The 17,809-nt window shown below is 52.4% G+C and overlaps 3 protein-coding genes across 3 annotated transcripts; 1 reads left to right on the plus strand and 2 right to left on the minus strand.

Annotated features, from left to right (window-relative positions):
* Positions 1-56: 56 nt before the first annotated feature.
* On the minus strand, positions 57-4,011 carry PV06_00971 (uncharacterized protein). Its single transcript, XM_016401540.1, has 3 exons — positions 3,146-4,011; positions 2,512-3,096; positions 57-2,458 (listed from the first exon to the last, which is right to left on the minus strand). Exons 1-3 carry the CDS (start codon positions 3,251-3,253, stop codon positions 605-607), a joined length of 2,547 nt encoding a protein of 848 aa, XP_016268593.1. The 5' UTR covers positions 3,254-4,011; the 3' UTR covers positions 57-604.
* A 2,260-nt stretch (positions 4,012-6,271) lies between these two features.
* On the minus strand, positions 6,272-9,092 carry PV06_00972 (uncharacterized protein). The gene is made up of 4 exons (XM_016401541.1): positions 8,955-9,092; positions 7,867-8,906; positions 7,271-7,805; positions 6,272-7,208 (listed from the first exon to the last, which is right to left on the minus strand). Exons 1-4 carry the CDS (start codon positions 9,018-9,020, stop codon positions 6,645-6,647), a joined length of 2,205 nt encoding a protein of 734 aa, XP_016268594.1. The 5' UTR covers positions 9,021-9,092; the 3' UTR covers positions 6,272-6,644.
* Positions 9,093-13,843: 4,751 nt separating this feature from the next.
* Positions 13,844-15,748, plus strand: PV06_00973 (uncharacterized protein; the record flags this gene model as incomplete). Its single annotated transcript, XM_016401542.1, has 1 exon — positions 13,844-15,748. The coding sequence occupies one exon, from the start codon at positions 13,844-13,846 to the stop codon at positions 15,746-15,748; it is 1,905 nt and encodes a 634-aa protein (XP_016268595.1).
* Positions 15,749-17,809: the final 2,061 nt, after the last annotated feature.

The following is a 17,809-nucleotide window of genomic DNA, read 5'->3' on the forward strand; positions in this document are numbered from 1 at the left end:
GATGACTAGTGTAAGCAAGAACAAAAATGCGACAGGCAAAAGAAAACGTCAAGGATCTCGTATTGACAATCATACTCTTCTATCGACCTTCTCGTCCCCTTTCTTTCTGTCAAAGAAAGTCCCATTTTCCGTTCCATTATACCCTCCATTAAACATACCAGCCTAGTCATCCCTCATCGCGTGCTCCCTCTTTGGTATTTTGTAGTTCTCAACCGAGGGTTAGAGGTGCACCCCTTGTTTTTTCTATTTTCTTTTTTGGTCGTGGTTCATCATGATAAAATTATCCGTCAAAATTGGTGGCCGTGGTACTTTTCTTCCCATTCACAACCAAAAAAAAGACGGTGTAGAAAACTAGGGCAAAAACAGAGTGGTCCTCCCATCATCCTCATTCATGACATTCCTTGCGGTCCCTGAATAGTGATTCCTTCCTTCCTTCCCATAGAGGCACATCACTTTCCCATCAAGTTCTGTTGTTTGTTTGTATTTTTGATGGCTCGCAGATGATATCGTCGACACGGACAAACAACAGTGTCCCCACACCATATATGAACCCAGGTTTTTAGGGTGGATGGTTGGGGATCAATGGTCGACGGCCAACGGTTCGTCATGCGCCAACCTGAATCGAACTCGTCGCAGGTGCCGTCACAGGTCTCTTCCTCACGGCATGCTGATCCAAAATCCTATCCCAAGTCAAGGTGTTGAAATGGATAGATGGCACCGACATTGCGTCGTTGAGTTGGTCGCGGTCGTGATCGTGATCGTGGTCGTGGTCGTGGTCGTGGTCGTGGTCGTGGTCGGAACTTCTCATCGTGCTCGGGCTGGTACTCGCGCCGTGGTGAGCCACAACTCTAATCATATCCGCAGATACCGGCGTGAGTGAAGACGTCCTCTTTCCTACGGTCGGTCTACCACCTTCGATATTGAGACTGTGCGTCGACCTCAGTATCTCCTGCAATGTGCAGATCGTGTCGTCCGCGGGCGTGGTGGGGGCGAGTTCGTCGCTGTCGCTGTCACGGCTACTCTTCTTCGACCAGTTGCTGTTCGCCGAGGCCGAGGATGATTCGCGAGACATTTCCGGTGGCGTTGAAGGCTCGTCTTCGAGGATGGGGACAGAAGCAGCACCTTGTTGAGCAGTGGGACTCTCGCCTGCGCTGGCGGCGTCGAGTTCGTGCACCTCGTGGCCGACCAGCTCTTGTGGTTCGGGGAACTCCTCCCTGATGAGATCATGATTCGCTTCTGGTTCAGCCGTAAGCTCAGATGCTACCATTTTTGTAGCCATGGTTTCCCGGTTGATCTCGTTCAAGCCATTGCCGTAGCCTTCGACGTAGATCTGGCAGAATGCCGGCCGTTTAATGGTTGGCATCGGCTCCGGTGTGGTGCGCGACCTTCTCGACATCAGTCTTCTCAAAGATGATGACCGCGAGCTTGGGGGAGTCTTGGTCATCATCCAAGGCGCCCCCGCCAAAGCTCCTTCAAGCTGGGCGGGAAGTGTACGTCGACGAGCCTTGAACGACCTCCCTCGCGAAATCATCTCCTCGATGACTGGTGAAGCAGAGGCGGATGTATTTGTGTGAGAATAGCTCTGGTCCGGCACCAACTCCACTTGGGAGACACTAGCGGTCATCGAGCGGAGCATGGGACGTTGTGCTCCTTGCCATGGTAGCTGCTTGGGAGGATGGCAACAGAGCGAGTAAGTCAACCCGCGCGTGTTACGGACCTGCTTTGGAGCATGCATCACGCCGTGAAACACTTGTAGAATTGCGTAGACAAGCATCCATCGCACTTTTCGCCCTTCTGTGATCGGGAGTCCCTCGAGGTCATCGTCAACAGTCTGTTGCTCATACTCAGAAAACTTCCTGACCACTTCGGAATTCATGACCAGCACATCCCTATTAGAAGCAGCAACCAAAGCTTGCTTGTCACGTTGTTTTCGAGCCTCCCTGTCGACCTTTCTCTTCTGTATCGGGTTCCAGGACTTTCTTCGCTGCGTCTTTGAGCGCTGGCTCGAGACGGACTCCAGCGCAGTTGGCATTAGTGGAAGCGGTTGCGCCAGAGGTTCAAAATCATGCTTTGCGTCAAATGCCTGGATGTTTTGTATCGTGCACATCCCTCCAGTCTTGCTGATGTCGGTCTCTTCCATACCTGGAGCGGAGTTCGGGTCAACCAGGTGCTGATAAAGGTTCTGGAAGTCACTGAATATCGCCGCATACACCGTTTGTTTGACCGAATCCTCTTCAAAGTCCGAAGGCGGCCATGAACCGTAACGCTCCACGTATATTTTCTTGAAGAAGGCGCGGGTCCTGTTCAAGTGGTCCTTTGCTGTCTGGGGCAGTCCCAGGAAGCTGTCAGAGATTTCGTCCTCAAAGAAGTCTACTAATGCTTCGTCCACATTCTGCAGACGAGTGTCCATTTCAGTTCTTGCGTGGCTGATGAGAGACTTGGCCCTCGAGCTGACCATCTGCGAACTCGTTAGTTTCGACCCTGAAGGATGGTGACCAGGTAGATACTAACCGCGTACTCGATACTCGAGCGTAGACCACGATGGCTCATACCCACACAATGGGAGAAGGCATCAACCCAGAGATCTTCAATCCTAAGGTTCTCGGCCAGATGAAGCGCTGCCAGGGAATGGTCGACACATTCCCTGAAGTCCAGATACCTCTGATTCTCGGCGTAAGATACAACTTCGAGCTTGTTCTGCGAGCTATCATCGGCGCGGTAGTCATCTATCCTCTTCTTCAGCTCGACCAGCGCTTTGCCCAGTGTCCTTCCAGCCAACGGTCGATTGTATAGCCATGCGAAGAAGTTCCTGGTAGTGACATGGTGATCAAATGTTTCCTCGAGTCCGGATCCATACGGTGCTGGGATATACAATTCGAGAAGCGACTGCTCGGGGTCACAACCTGGACAATTTGGTAGGACGCATTGGCTCGCCGCATGAATCGAGTTCCTGACTACACAACGCTCGACCAAAGACTCGAATCCCTTGACTCTGAGGAATGCCGTGTGTACCCGGAAAGCTGGTCCTCTGCTGGACTGGCCAGGTTCACGTAGATAGACCAGACAATCTCCTGTAGGCCAGCACAGCTCTGGTTCCTGGCCGACAAATGAGCACCACGCAACTGAAGATGGAATAGATACTTACATGAAAGACATTGATCCAGTCAGTCGTGATTCTCAATCGACCATCCCACCTTCTCAGCCCAGCTGATCGAATATCCTCAAAAGTCACTCGACCTGCAGCACGCCTCATGGTTTTTTACCTCCTCGGCAAGAACTGGTCAAGTAATGACTCTCGAGATTTGAAAGGATGTCGTAGCCGGCTGTCGGGGGGCAAATGTAGCTAGCTATGTTTCATGCCTGCACGAAGAAGGCTGGAATGGAAATGGGAGTGGATGGGAATTGGATATCCAGGAATGCAAAGACAGGACCGTGCTTTTTTCCTGTCGGTGAATGGGCAGGTTGCCTGGTATCTGTACAGGACACAGATGTCAAAAGGCAGCCCAGCTGTGAAAATGAACAGGGGGGGCCTCGACCCAAGTTATGAGGATTTCTGGCAACCGCGTGCGTGGGTTCAAGAGAAAAAAAGACGATCGATTGACAAGGGTCGAGGGGAGGGGGACAGCACTTCTTGGGTCAAGCCTTGGGTCGCAAGAAGCGGAGTAAACGTCAATCAACTCTCTGTCTCTATCTTCAGAGCTAGATGCGTTCCAACACCCAGGTTTGGTTGGACGAGGTGCGTCGTTCCCCTCTTACACGGTGGCTTGCTCTCGCATCTCGGGGGCCAGTGGGCAACGACAGAAGCGATGAGGAGGAGTGGTTTGAAAGAGGCTGGTCAAGTTTTAGGACAAGGACGTGCAGCGAGGCAAAAGGCTCGCCATGGCAGCAGCAAGTCAGGCAGGGCAGGGGCGTGAGGATCTCTAGCATGGGACTGCGTGGGAAAAATAATGGCGCTTGAAGTGTGCCAGGACGACGACGAACGATAGCAAGTGTGGATGTTTTCGAGGTCCGGTGGCACCCAGTAAGAAGGCGGGTGCCTGTCAACGACGAGGTCTGACGTGAAAGACTGACAGCACGGCGACAACAAGATGGCCTGTCAATCAATCAAGCACAGGGGATGGTTGATCCGTCATGCGTGCTTTTAGTGTCTGGATGGTCAATGCCCGAGATCGTCGCCCCGTCATCCAAAGTCCGGGCGGACGGTGTCGCAGATCCACCGCTTTTTGATGGTCCAGAGTCAAAAAAGTCCGATGACAAGGGGGAGGAGAAGGTGATGGGTGCGAGAGAATAGCAACCTCAAGGTCAGGCACCTAACACAAAGGGCCAACAAGGAATAGCCAAGGGGAGTTTTGGCTGCAAGGGAGAATTTTAAGAGGTCACACAAAGAAGCCACCGCCGTCGACCAGTCCGTGTACTACCACCCTCGATTTGATGAAAGCCACCCGAGCTACGGTGACTCGTAAAACTGTCCCGTACTGAGAGATGGGATGATGGAGATGGGCCACTGAAAGGGTGATGCCGGTGACGGGGTTTGATGGGTTGATGGACAGATCTTCCCTTGTCTCCATAGGGACGTACAGAGTACAGTATGTCTACCCACATTTTACTGCCGTAACTTCGGTTGCGATGCGAGAGCTTCACAGATACCAGGACAGGCTATGCAGGGAGCATGGATGGAGTATCTGCTCCGTACAGCTACGATCATCATTGCCCAGGCAAAATACGGAGTAGTTCACTTCTCTCGTACGGAATACTCGTAGTTAAATTGTGGCTGGCTCAAACTGACGCTGTTGCCCGCCTATCTCGACATCTCTCGTTCGCTTAACAGATGACGGTTACCAAGTCAGCCTCACTCAAGGGCCAACACATGCCTATCGCGCAGCTGCACCTACTCCTAAACTATCCCTTTCTCAAACCAGACACTGATCCATCATTGCCATTTTCAGTCGCTTTTCGCTTACGCCCATGCACTGCACCCATCTCATCAACCGAAGATCGACACCCTCAATCACCATTACTCGTACCCGGCGCCTTGTAATCTGAATTGTAGGCGTTGCGAAGAGACGAGAAGCCTCCTCATCCTCTTCACGCTATACCGGATCCTCTTCCTGAGACCTTTCGTGCTACCTGACCGCAAGATTCAATTACGCAATATTAGAATAATTCTTACAGGACTCCGGAGTCTTGGTTCAATCCACGATAACCGTACACGTTTCTCGTTTTCGTGTCAGATTGTAGGCGAAACGCGGTGCCAGCCAACTAAATAACTGGACCGACTGGTTGGGAAGGGAAGAAATCCTTCTAGCCAAGTAAAAATAATATCTTCGTATTTCATGTATTTTATCTGTAGACTGAATAAATAAATTGGCCATTATTGACGACATGGTCTCAAAATCTAAGACAAGGATCTAGAACTCCTTTGGTCGGGCGGAGGCTTTTGCTGTGCTGTGCCTCGCTTTTGCCTTTGCCCTACATTGCATTGCAATCCCAGACACCCATGACTGATGTTCTACGGGGGTACTTTTAACCCTCCACTTCGTAGTACTCGGACTTTTGAGGGGTAGGAGAGGCAAAAATGCAGCCCAAGGTTCAGCAAGCCACAAACGGATGATCTTCCCATGTCCGGGTCTAAGGATTTACAAATCCTCCACGAATACTCCGTACAGCGCGTGCATGATATTGGGAGCGTGCGGCGAAGACTGGGGCAGGGAAATATGCCCACCACAAACCTGATCACATTGATGTCGAAGATCCTGATCGTAGGTCGTCGGTCGGTCGGGTTGTACGTACCCCGTCCATACAAGCCTCCGAAAATCATGTCAACAATCAAGTACCACGCAGGGTCGATTGCATGTTTGAATGCAAGGGTCCGGAAGAGTAGAGCAGTGAACCGTTAGGCGTCAAAGAGCGGTAAGTGCCGGGAAGTGCTGGATGCTGAATTCCGTCCTCCGTGCCCGTGGTTTTTTGACGCCGATGTGTAGACCGCGTGCCTCAGATAACCCATGCGCTGGCAAATTTTTTGTCAAGAAATGATAAGAACAGCCGGACACCCCGTAGGTCTTGTAAGGCGTGGCGGCAAATGTGAGTCTCTACTGGTACCATCGTCGGAGGATATTATTATCAGAGTAGCACGGGGTGGGCCTCCTGAGTGTGATGAACCTGGCAGACACACGAATAACAAGCCTTAAGGTCTTGTGGCAAATCATCGATGATCTGTCTGGGTCGTCCTACACTCGGTCACTTCTGACATTAAGCACGTAGCCTTACACCCCAATGGTAGGGAGTGCTCTTTGCCCAGCACCAACACACCCAAATTGATACCTCGCTAAGCTACCTCTTGCAGCAAATAAGCCGACAATGGCGGAGAGCTTTTGGTGTAGATAGTCGTGAGCTTGAGGTTAGAGAATGGCCATCCCAGCGGCCTGGCTTTACAGGTAGCCAGGCATTGCAGATAGACTGGTGGCATATTGGCATAAGTCGCACTCGTGCAGGCATGGACTCACTCGTATAGCGAAGTATGCGGGATGTCGGCACCTATACGTGCTCATAATCTGAGATGTGCCGTTGAATCTCATTCTTGTTGCGTAAACTCATTAGACATCTAGGCCATCTTTTCGGGTAGAGAGAGCGCAGCTGATGAAGGGTCAAAAGTAATCGTCATCCATAGACAGGGTGAGGCCATACGACTCCAGCGAGTCTGAAAATCCCATCCACGGATTGAATATGAGCTGCATGCTGTTCTGTGCCTCGTCGCGGCTATGGTTGCCACGCTGGGTCGTGGGGTTCATTGTATCCTGCATTTGACCTGCCATCTCGGCCTGGGACAATAGGAATGGCGCATCGATCGTCTTCGTTCTCTGCGTCACTGTCCTTTGGGGACGTTGCTGGCCTTGCGCGGAAGGTGACCCTGATAGCGTATCATGGTCCAAGACTGGAGATGTCCCATGTATCGATAGTGTGGGTGGCATCGCGCCCAGTTGAAATTCGACGTTGGGACGAGCGCCACCGGACGTAGTCACGCCGTCATCGTCGTCGTCCTTGTCAAGGTTGGCTTGCCGGATTAAGCTGTGAATGGCAAGCTGTTGACGGATTCTCACTTGTGAAGCTTCATTGTCAGGGGGAGGAATCTCCATATGCTGTTGGAGTCGGTCGCTGTTTCCCGGCTGTGCAGCGCACGATTGTGTGATGAGAACATCAAGATCCGTGATCTAAAAAGTCAATATGTCAGCGGAAATGCTCCACGGACCATATTCATCCAGGAGAGACTGACAATAGGTTTCGCCATTGGAATATCTGCGAAGAACTTCTTGAGGATGGTCTGGCAGAGCCGTGCCATCTGTATTGCATCTGATTTCGAACTGTGTGTAGATTGATCGCTCCCTCCGATGAAAAGTATCAATCGTACACTGTGGTATGCGCAGATAGCCGTATCAAAGTCAACAACCTGAGCGGCGCAACCCTCGGAGAACTCGGTGAGAAGACGGACGATCGCCATAGCGTGTTGCAAACATAGAGATTGTCGCTCGTAGATCTCCTGTGGGTCGATTTCTTGCAACATGGATGGTGGTGCGGCTTCGTGATAGCCCGCTAAGAATGTCCGATAAAGGTCACAATACGCTTGGTGCCACGACAGATGCACCAAAAGTAGGCGCACGGGTTCGGTGGAATGAAGAAACAGGCCCGGAGAATAGTGATTAGAATCTCCTAAGCTCTGATAAAACTGTTGCAATTCATCTTCATATTGGCGAATGGTGTGCATCAGTTCAACAATCCCGATGCATGGTGGATTAAGTCTCCGAGTCAATCTTATCACAAGTCAGTATCCTTAGAGTACCATGATCTGGAGCGGTGGGGTTAAATCCCTACTTCATGATATCTTTTCGGATGAATCTGATGCGCATAGCCGCAGCAAGCAAGCTGAGCAGTTCGACAGAAGCTACAGAAGTTGACCGGAGTGGTGCTGTGACCGTTAAAGTGCCGTCTCGGAAAGCATGTTCAGGACACGGAAGCTGGATTTGAACCACCTCTTGGGGGCACGTTTCATACTCTCTCATTCCGACCGAGAACTGGCCATCGAGCAAGGCGCATGACCACATCAGCCTTCGACGCGTCTCTTGTGCGAGGAAATGGAGATCAGGCCTTTCCTGGCTGAGATGCAAAGCTACTGCAGCCCTTACCGTGAGTGGAGTTAGCATGAACGCCTTGGAAAAGCGGCCAGTATCGATCATGTATCGAATGATGAGTACCAAAGCCTGGAGTCGAGGTATAGAAGGGAGTTCAAGGTTATGCATCAAGTCATTCTCCGCCCATTCGCCCCACAAGGAAACCATTTCTGGGTAGTATGGCTGGAGTCTTAGGCGTTGGGCGGTGAGTGCACACAATGCCAGGATCAGGCAGGGCTGCACGGAGCCCTCCAGGTACCTTTTGACCAGAGACTTCTGGTGCAGAAACGCGTACTCGGGCAGCGGGTAGAGGTGGTCGAAGTAAGCCTCGATCAAAGTCATAACTGTGTGACAATCCGGCATGGCGGGCTGCCCGGAGTCCAGATTTTTCTCTGGCTCGAGATCGGGCTGGAGGCATGTTGCAGTAGATTCTTCTTCTGCATAATCATCCTGGGCAGACGATTGTACAGGAGGCGTCACTTCAGGCTTCTTCAGGCCAGTATAAGTGCAATGATACTTTCGTCGAACACAGTTTGCACATGCTGGAATCTCGCCCTGGCAGCGAATTTTCAATGACCTACAACGAGTGCATGCTAGAGCCACTCGCCTTTTCTCCAGCGGCACACTTAAAGACTGTTTCAGTCTTCTGTTCTTGGAGGTATCATCTGGCGAGCGTTGGAACGAACAATCAAATCTGAGCCGTTTGCAATTTGCGCAGAAGTCGGGCCGTCCATCGCATCGGACCTGGAATGAGCGTCAGTTGAGATGCAATCCATTCATACCAACACTTACCTTTCGGATCCTGCACTGGACACAGGTCTTCTTAGGAGTAGTGGAAGTGGCCGGCGAATTCACCATGAGTGGCGGCAGATCTTAGTCGGTGGCAAGACAGGTGAAGCACGGCCACAGTGCTGTAGTTACGGATGACAGGGGGCTGGCTGGTCGTGACAAGTGGTCGCTGGATGATGTATCCTGTCGTAGAAGTTGAGATATCGAAGTATGAACCATGGGAGCCTTTGTAGTTGAAAGAAGGATGTTCGACTTTGACGTTTCCATGACAAAACCATTGCCGGGAACGAAGTATGTTTGCCGAGTACGAATGCATTTACCATATTTCCCTGGCCTCGTCCATGCCCCACTCACCACCTCTGACATGGCTTGTAGCCATTTCAAGGTGGTCTAATGAACAAGAAGAAGGCTTAAATAAGGGCATCTTGGTCAGTTAACGGGTATAATCTTGCTGGGTCTTGCTTAGGCTATCATACTTTGGAGCCGCGTCTAGTATCATACACATATTCCAGAGAAGTACCTAGTCCTATGTCTACAACTAAATGACAACCAACACATCTGATTTACAACGCCACTTTGCTTGTTCCATTTGCAATTGGTGGCAGAGGCGGATGTACGGGCTCATCACCTATCTCAGCCATCTTGTCCTCCAGTAGCTTTGTCATTTTCCGAACCACGTCAGCGTACTTGGGATCATCATAGCAATTGAACAGCTCAAGAGGATCCTCTTGGCAGTCGAATAGTTCCCATTCCTTAGGCTGGCCGCCGGCGCGGGTGCCCTCGATCCCAAAGCCCTCATTGTACCAATAAATTAATTTATAACGCTGGTCGCGGACGCCATAGTGAGCATAAGCCTCGTGGATGATGTCGCGGTGCATCCAGTAGCGGTGGTAAGCGACTTGCTGCCAGTCTGTAGGGGTTGAACCTTGTAGTAGTGGCCGTACGCTCACGCCCTGCATATAGGTAGGTTGACGGACCCCAGCATAGTCCAACCACGTCGGGGCGAAGTCGACGTTACAGATGATGTCGTCGCATACCGTGCCCGGCTTGATCTCGCGCGGATACTTTATCAGGAAAGGCATTTGGAAACTTTCCTCGTACATGAAGCGTTTGTCAAACCAGCCATGTTCACCGAGAAAGAAGCCCTGGTCTGAGGTATAAATGACGATGGTGTTGTCTGTCAAGTTCTCCTCGTCAAGCCAGTCGAGCATGCGGCCTACGTTGTCGTCGATACTCTGTATCGTACGTAGATATCGCTGCATATATCGCTGAAACTTGAACTCGGTCAATTCGGCCTTTGACTTGAACGTGAAGACAGTGCCGTCATCTTTGTCGATGAGCTTGAGTTTGGAGACATCGTCAGGTGCGGGCACTTTTCTCTCTTTGAACCACCATTTTGGCAAGAGCTTGGTGCCGACACTGTCACCACCGTCCGGCTGCACTAGACCAAGGTCGTGATACGTCAGGTCCTCTTCGACGCGCATCTTGGCTACCTTTGCAGCCCGTGCCCGGTTCTTATAGTCGTCGGTGAAGGTATCTGGCAGGCGGACTGGGTCTTTGTAGAGATGTTTGTGCTTCTCGTCGCATTCCCACGACCTGTGGGGCGCTTTATGATGGCACATCAAAAAGAACGGCCGTCTTGAATCACGTTTCTTCATCCAGTCGATACTCTTATCTGTGATGATATCTGTGGCATAGCCCGGCTCAACCTCGATGCCGCTTGGCTCGATGAACTCGGGGTCATAATATTCACCCTGGCCAGGAACCACAGACCAGAAGTCGAATCCAGTCGGCTCATGATCTTCTCCTTCGCCCAAATGCCACTTACCTACCATGGCGGTTTGGTAGCCTCCAGTGCGCAGGTGTTTTGCCACGTTGGGGATATACTTGTTGATCTTGCTGTCCAGAGTCATCACTCCATTCACGTGGTTATGTGTCCCCGTGAGAATTGCAGCCCTCGATGGGGTGCAGATGGAGTTAGTGACATAGCAATGATTGAACTTCATTCCCTCGGTCGCCAACCGGTCCAGGTTGGGCGTGTGGTTGATCCCAGCGCCATAACAGCTGATTGACTTTGCCGCGTGGTCATCAGCCATGATGAAGATGATATTGGGCCGGTTGTCCATGGTGTCCGACGTTTGTTGCGAGGATTGCGAAAACGTCGAGTCCAGGTTATCGTTGATGAGCATCGTCCTCGATGTATTCAAGAGAAAGGTGCCAGTTGTAAACAGAACTCGTGCTTGTCCACATTATTTGACTTGAGATCATGGGGAGTTTTCTTGGGACAAACGTCAACGGGAGTCGGTGGTGGGTACGGCAATCGGTCGTCGGTGTCACACACACTCTCTCCACAACGGGGTGCCGTCTACAGAAAGTTGAACCCCTTCCAAGGCCCATGTTGCTGATTGCTCCACAAACAGACCCTAGAATGAGGCGAACACGCGAATAAACTCTTCCGAACCAAACGCGTATCATAAAGTCCCTGGAAGTGGAGAGCGCAACACCGAGGCTCGCGCGTCACATCTGCTGTATCGTAAGATGGAAGATCGCTCGTCGGGCCCGAGGCAGCGTAAGTCCCGACACTCGTAGACCAGACAGAATGTTCTGTGAAAAATAAATAACTGTTGAAGAATTTGGCGTAGGCACAATTCCTCGAAACAACCTGCTGCGTGCTTCAGAGTCGGCTGAAATATTCTATCGTGCCCTTGTTCAGAGATGTCTCGCAAGCCAAATTTCCTCATCGTTGTCGCAGATGACTTGGGATTCAGCGACACCTCTCCTTATGGGTCTGAAATTGCCACCCCAACCCTAGATCGCCTCGCGCGTGAGGGATTCACAATGACCGGCTTTCACACGGCATCTGCTTGTTCTCCTACTCGGTCGATGCTCTTCTCCGGAACAGACAACCACATAGCTGGGCTTGGTCAGATGGCTGAGTACATGCGCAGTCGACCTGAGCTATATAAAGATCGACCCGGATATGAGGGATACCTGAACTGGAGAGTCGCAGCTTTGAGTGAGATCTTGCAGGACGCTGGCTATTTGACAATCATGTCGGGAAAATGGTGAGTTGCAGGTGTATGAAATTTCTGCCGGTGACTCTTGATTAACGCCATGGACCAGGCATCTAGGTCTCAAGAAGGAACTGGCCCCATGTTCGCGAGGATTCAGCAAGGCATTCACTTACCTTGCAGGAGCTGGTAACCACTATAACAACGAACCCCAACTTGACGACACTGTGCCACATCTGCCATCCGTATGGGGCGACGGTCTCTGGATGGAAGGTGACAATTTCCTCGACCGTCACAAGGACTTGCCAAAGGATTTTTATTCCACCAAGTCCTTTACAGACAAATTTATCGATTACCTGGAAAACAGAAGCGAGAAGGAGCGGGAGCAACCCTTCTTCGGGTATTTGGCCTACACAGCACCCCATTGGCCGCTACAGGCCCCCAAGGACGAAATCGCAAAGTACCATGGCCGTTACAACGATGGACCCGAAGCTCTGCGTCTGAAGCGTTTGCACAGCTTGATCCAGAGAGGTCTAGTGCCGTCCGACGTCAAAGCGGCAGAAGTGGTTGGGAAGATGCCCAAGGAATGGGACGAAATGGACGACGCCGAAAGGGCGCAATCGGCACGACGCATGGAGACGTACGCGGCAATGGTCGACTTGATTGACCAAAATCTCGCTCGGGTGGTATCCCACCTCGAGGCTACCGGAGAACTGGACAACACTTTCATCCTGTTCATGTCCGACAATGGCGCTGAGGGCCAGCTCCTCGAGGCTCTCCCGATCATGCGGCAAAACCCCCTCGTGACGATCCAGAGATTCTACGACAACAGCACAGAAAACATAGGAAACGCCAATTCCTTTGTGTGGTACGGCCCCCGATGGGCGTGCGCCGCGACCGCGCCCAGCAGAGGGTACAAGGCTTGGACGACGGAGGGCGGTATCCGCTGTCCCTGCATCATCAGATACCCCAAACTTCAGAGGAGTGCAGGGGCCATCACCCACGAGTTCTGTACCGTCATGGATATCCTACCGACTCTGTTGGACCTCGCCGAGGTCCCTCACCCTGGGAAATCGTTCCGAGGAAGAGACGTCGTCCTCCCTCGAGGTAAATCGTGGGTCCCGTATCTATCCAATTCCGCAGACGCAGCGGTCATCCATGAGGAGGAATCCAGTATTACTGGCTGGGAGCTCTTTGGTCGAAGGGCAATACGCAAGGGGAACTGGAAGGCTGTGTTCATTCCCGCTCCCATGGGACCTGATGAATGGGAGCTTTTCAATTTGGAGGCCGACCTGGGGGAAACGACGAATCTGGCGAAGGACCAACCAAAGATCTTGGAGGAACTACTGGCTCGATATGATGAATACACTGAGGAGGCTGGATTGTACGACCCTGGTACCTTTGTTGGGCCTGCGAAATGATTTATGAGTACCCCCATCGAAGAAAAAGACCACCTTAATGCGTATGGATCTACGAAAGAACAAACCCAGAGAGTCTGAGAGATACCTACTAAAGGCATCATTGAAGTACGACTCGGCTCATACAGCGTGGACTACATGTGAGACGTCTTTTTGATGGTCCAAGTACCCCAGGTGAATAGGTATAGAACGGGTACTATAGTGTGGACTTCAAATGCCGTTCCGAGCGAGGGCGGATGTCGGTTGTGGATACAATTTTTCCTTATGATTACCTCCCACACTCAACCATCTAAAAACCCATGTGGCGTCGTTCCGTGCTCAGTGAACCAATAATAGAACGTTCTAAACCAACTTTCTTTTTCTCATCAAGGATACTCTCCTGCACAGTCAAGACATCCAATGTCGAGACCCTCTTCAAGGATTCAAGAGTATCACAAATATCACAAATATCAGCAGGTGTATGATGGCATCATCCTCCAAGAGTGAGTCTGGTAAGGTATTCGGCGATGCCACCCTAACGGAGGAAAATGTGACCCCAAAATACAAAGACATCGATGTTCCAGTGTCCGAACGGGTGGCCGATCTTTTGTCACGCATGACGTTGGAGGAGAAGGCCGGACAAATGTTCCACGACAAGGTGTTGATGTTCAACGATGCAAACGCCCAGGGGACCAAGAGGGTGATGCCAACGGCGGAAAGCAACATCAAGGACTTGAACATGAGCCATTTTAACCTTCTCGGACCCGTGACGGACGCCCGCGAGACGGCGAAATGGTATAACGATCTCCAATCTTTTGCTTTAACCAAGACGAGACTGGGGATTCCAATAACCATGTCCACGGATCCAAGAAACCACTTTGCCGAAAATATCGGAACCAGCTTCAACGCCGGTACACTGTCCCAGTGGACCGAGATGTTGGGACTTGCGGCTCTGCGCGATGAGAGACTGGTGGAAAAGTTTGGGGATATAGCTCGCCGAGAGTATGTGGCTTTGGGGATTCGTTGCGCCTTGTCACCACAAATCGACCTGGCCACGGAATACCGCTGGGCTCGCATCAATGGTGGGTTTGGAGAAGACGCCGACCTTTCCGGTAAACTGGTCCAGGCACTACTGCGAGGGTTTCAAAATAGTGCCGACGGGAGGATCGGCCGTGACAGCGTGAGCTGTGTCACGAAACATTTCCCCGGGGCAGGACCACAAAAGGACGGAGAGGACGCTCACTTTGTCTACGGCAAAGAACAAATCTACCCGGCCGACCAATTCGAGTACCACCTCCGTCCGTTCCGCAAGGCGATCGAGGCCGGCACTCGCCAGATCATGCCCTACTACAGCAAACCCGTGGGTCTGACGGGTGATGACTTCGGAGAGGAAGAGGTGGGTTTCGGATTCAACAAGGGCATCGTAACAAACCTCTTGCGGGAGGGGTTGGGGTACGAAGGCATCGTCCTGACAGACTGGGGTTTGATCACCGACGCGGTCATCCTGGGTCAGGACATGCCGGCACGGGCCTGGGGATGTGAGGAGCTCGGCGAACTAGAGAGGGTGGTCAAGATCCTCGATGCGGGATGCGACCAGTTTGGCGGCGAGTCGCGACCGGAGCTGGTGGTCGAGGCGGTCCAGAAGGGTCTCGTGGACGAGTCCCGCGTCGACCGATCCGTGGCAAAACTGTTGGCTGAGAAGTTTGAACTGGGCCTGTTTGACAACCCTTTTGTCGACGTCGACGCGGCGGCGCAGATCGTCGGCCATCCAGATTTCGTGCGCGAGGCCGACGCCTCCCAGCGCCGGAGCTACACGCTTCTCGTCAACGGTTGCCACGAGAGAGACGACGGTGCATACGTCCTACCGCTACGGTTGCCCGACTTGGCCGGAAAGAAGATTTACTTGGAGAATGTCGACCCGGGATCGTTCAAGGCAAGATGTTGTCAGTCGGCGGCTGTCCAGGTCGTCTCGACCCCGGCTGAGGCTGACATCGCCCTGATGCGTCTGATGTGTCCGTACGAGCCGAGGCCAGGAGGTTTCGAAGCCAGGTTCCACGCCGGATCGCTGGAATTCAACACGGGAGAAAAATCACGGCAGCGCGAGATATACAACCAAGTACCTGTCAGCATCGTCGACGTCCATCTCGACCGTCCGGCCGTCCTAAGCGATATCGCAACCCAAGCTTCGGCGCTCTTGGTCAGCTACGGAAGCAACACGGCGGCGTTCTTGGATGTCGTCTTTGGCCTGGACGGGTCTGGTCCCGAAGGGCGTCTGCCGTTCGATCTGCCGAGTTCCATGGCCGCCGTGGTTGAAAGTCCATCCGACGCACCGTACAGCACGAGGGATCCCCTATTTCGATTCGGCCATGGCTTACGCTATCGAGGGTGATGGTCGATAGGGGAGACAGATATAGTCAGTCAAAGGCAGTTCCAAAAGGCAGTACAGAGTGACAGTATACTCTATAACAGAATCTATGCATGCCATACAAAGTGGTAACGATGCTCATGTTACTTCCCAAGAGGATAACAATGACAAGGCTGATGCCTCCAATGATGGCACATCCGTCCACCGTCGTTAGATATATTGCAAGATACTGATGATATGCTGTATATAAAGTTTTGGCACCACGCCATCGAAGAGAGTGCACGTCCGACCAGGTACAGATAAACCTCTTTCGAGTCAAGAAGAGGACTACACCCTGTCTTTGTCGGAGAGCATCTCCACATGCTGTGGTTCGATTGCCTTCGAGTCCAGGACACCCATATCTTGCGCATGCTCCGGGTGTCTTTCCATCTCGGTGACCATGGCACCGATACTCTGTGGGTTGGAGCTTACCCAGCTCTTGAACTTCCTGAGGGGAACGCGTTCCTCGAACATCTCGTTGATCTCCTCCAGCGAGCGGCCCGTCAATTCTGGCAGGCAGAAATACCCCCAGACGATACCAAGCACGCCAAAGGCGCCGTAGATGAAGCCCACCTGGGCACCCAGGTCGGCGTGTTGCTTCTGAAAGAGGTATGGGTAGGTGTAGGTCACGAGAAAGTCGCACACGAAGCGGACAAAGTAGGTCACGAACGACGTTTTGTCTCGCAGACGCATGTGAGGGACCTCGGCTCCCGTCACGGCCGAAATGCTACCAAAGGACATGATGTAGAAGAACCCATAAGGGGCGGCGCAGCCGATGATGCCGTCCGCCCGCGTGCCGTTGACGTGGGTGCTTCCGAGCCCTCCTATGGTGAGGAGGAGTGCGGTCATGAGGGTGCCCGCCACGAGATAGATGGGCCGGCGGCCAACACTATCGACGCAGGAAAAGACCACAATCGGGCCAGCAACCGCAATGGAATTGGAGATCACAGTGTAGACGAACGGATCCAACCGGTTGAAGCTCTTCACGAAGAGAGTTCCGTACTGTGACACGAAGCTTTGGCCGGTCAATTGGTTGAAGGCACCGGTAAGGATGGCAATCATCGTCCGACGCTGGGCGGTTTATGTCAGCGCCTTCACCTTAAAAGAAGCAACCAGAAAGGGAGTAACGAAGAAGAAGAAACAGAATAACGGACACAAGGAGGAGGAGGGCTCGAGTCTTACCGTGTTGGAGCCTCTGACAAGATCAATCCACCGACCGTGGAGCTCATTGTCTCTCTCGATGGCCGCTTGGAGCAGAGTTGCTTCCCGTTCGGGGTCGTATCCTTCTGGAGTTCCGTTCAACGTAGTGAGCCACTTGACGGCGGCGGCCTTCTTGCCCCTGCGAACCAACCAACGAGGGCTCTCAGGAATCAGCCAGCAGAACACCAGGGTAAAGGCTGGAAAGGCATAGCAGGCAATCAAGGGGTCCTGCCAGGATGCATTCCCCGGATAAGTCTTGGTGGTGTTGGCGATGAGGGAGCAGATGAGACTTCCGAATACGTGGCTGAAAACATAGGTCACGACCATGGCACCCCTGACCTGTGGCGGCACGATCTCGGCAATGTACATGGGCGCGAGGAAATTGTCCCAACCCACCATGCACTGAACAATCATGCGGCCAGCCAGGATCTGTCCATAGGTCTTCGCGGTGAAGCTGACGCTAATGCCTGTGATTACCACAAACTGCATGGCGATGTAGGAGATGCGGCGGCCCAGTTTCTCTGCCACGAGATATCCGACAAAGGCTCCGACTACTTTGGCCGGAAGCCCCAACGAATTGAGGAGGGCCAGGTTTCTGGCCGAGTAGCTATACTTGTGGGTTTTGTGATTGTATGACCCGAATTGCTTTTGGAAACCTAGCACAGGTACAGTCAGAGTGGGCTCTGGCGAGAGGTAGATGGGGGCGACAGATACGTACTATCCATGGCTTGGGTGGTCGAGTAGACGGAATTGTCGAATCCAAAACTGAAGACGCTGACATTGATGACGAACAAGGCCACGAGGAGTCGCCAGTGTAGACTGCGCAGTTTGGCGAGATCTTTGAGC

This window comes from Exophiala oligosperma (assembly GCF_000835515.1).
Source record: "Exophiala oligosperma strain CBS 72588 unplaced genomic scaffold supercont1.1, whole genome shotgun sequence".
NCBI classification, from domain to species: domain Eukaryota; kingdom Fungi; phylum Ascomycota; class Eurotiomycetes; order Chaetothyriales; family Herpotrichiellaceae; genus Exophiala; species Exophiala oligosperma.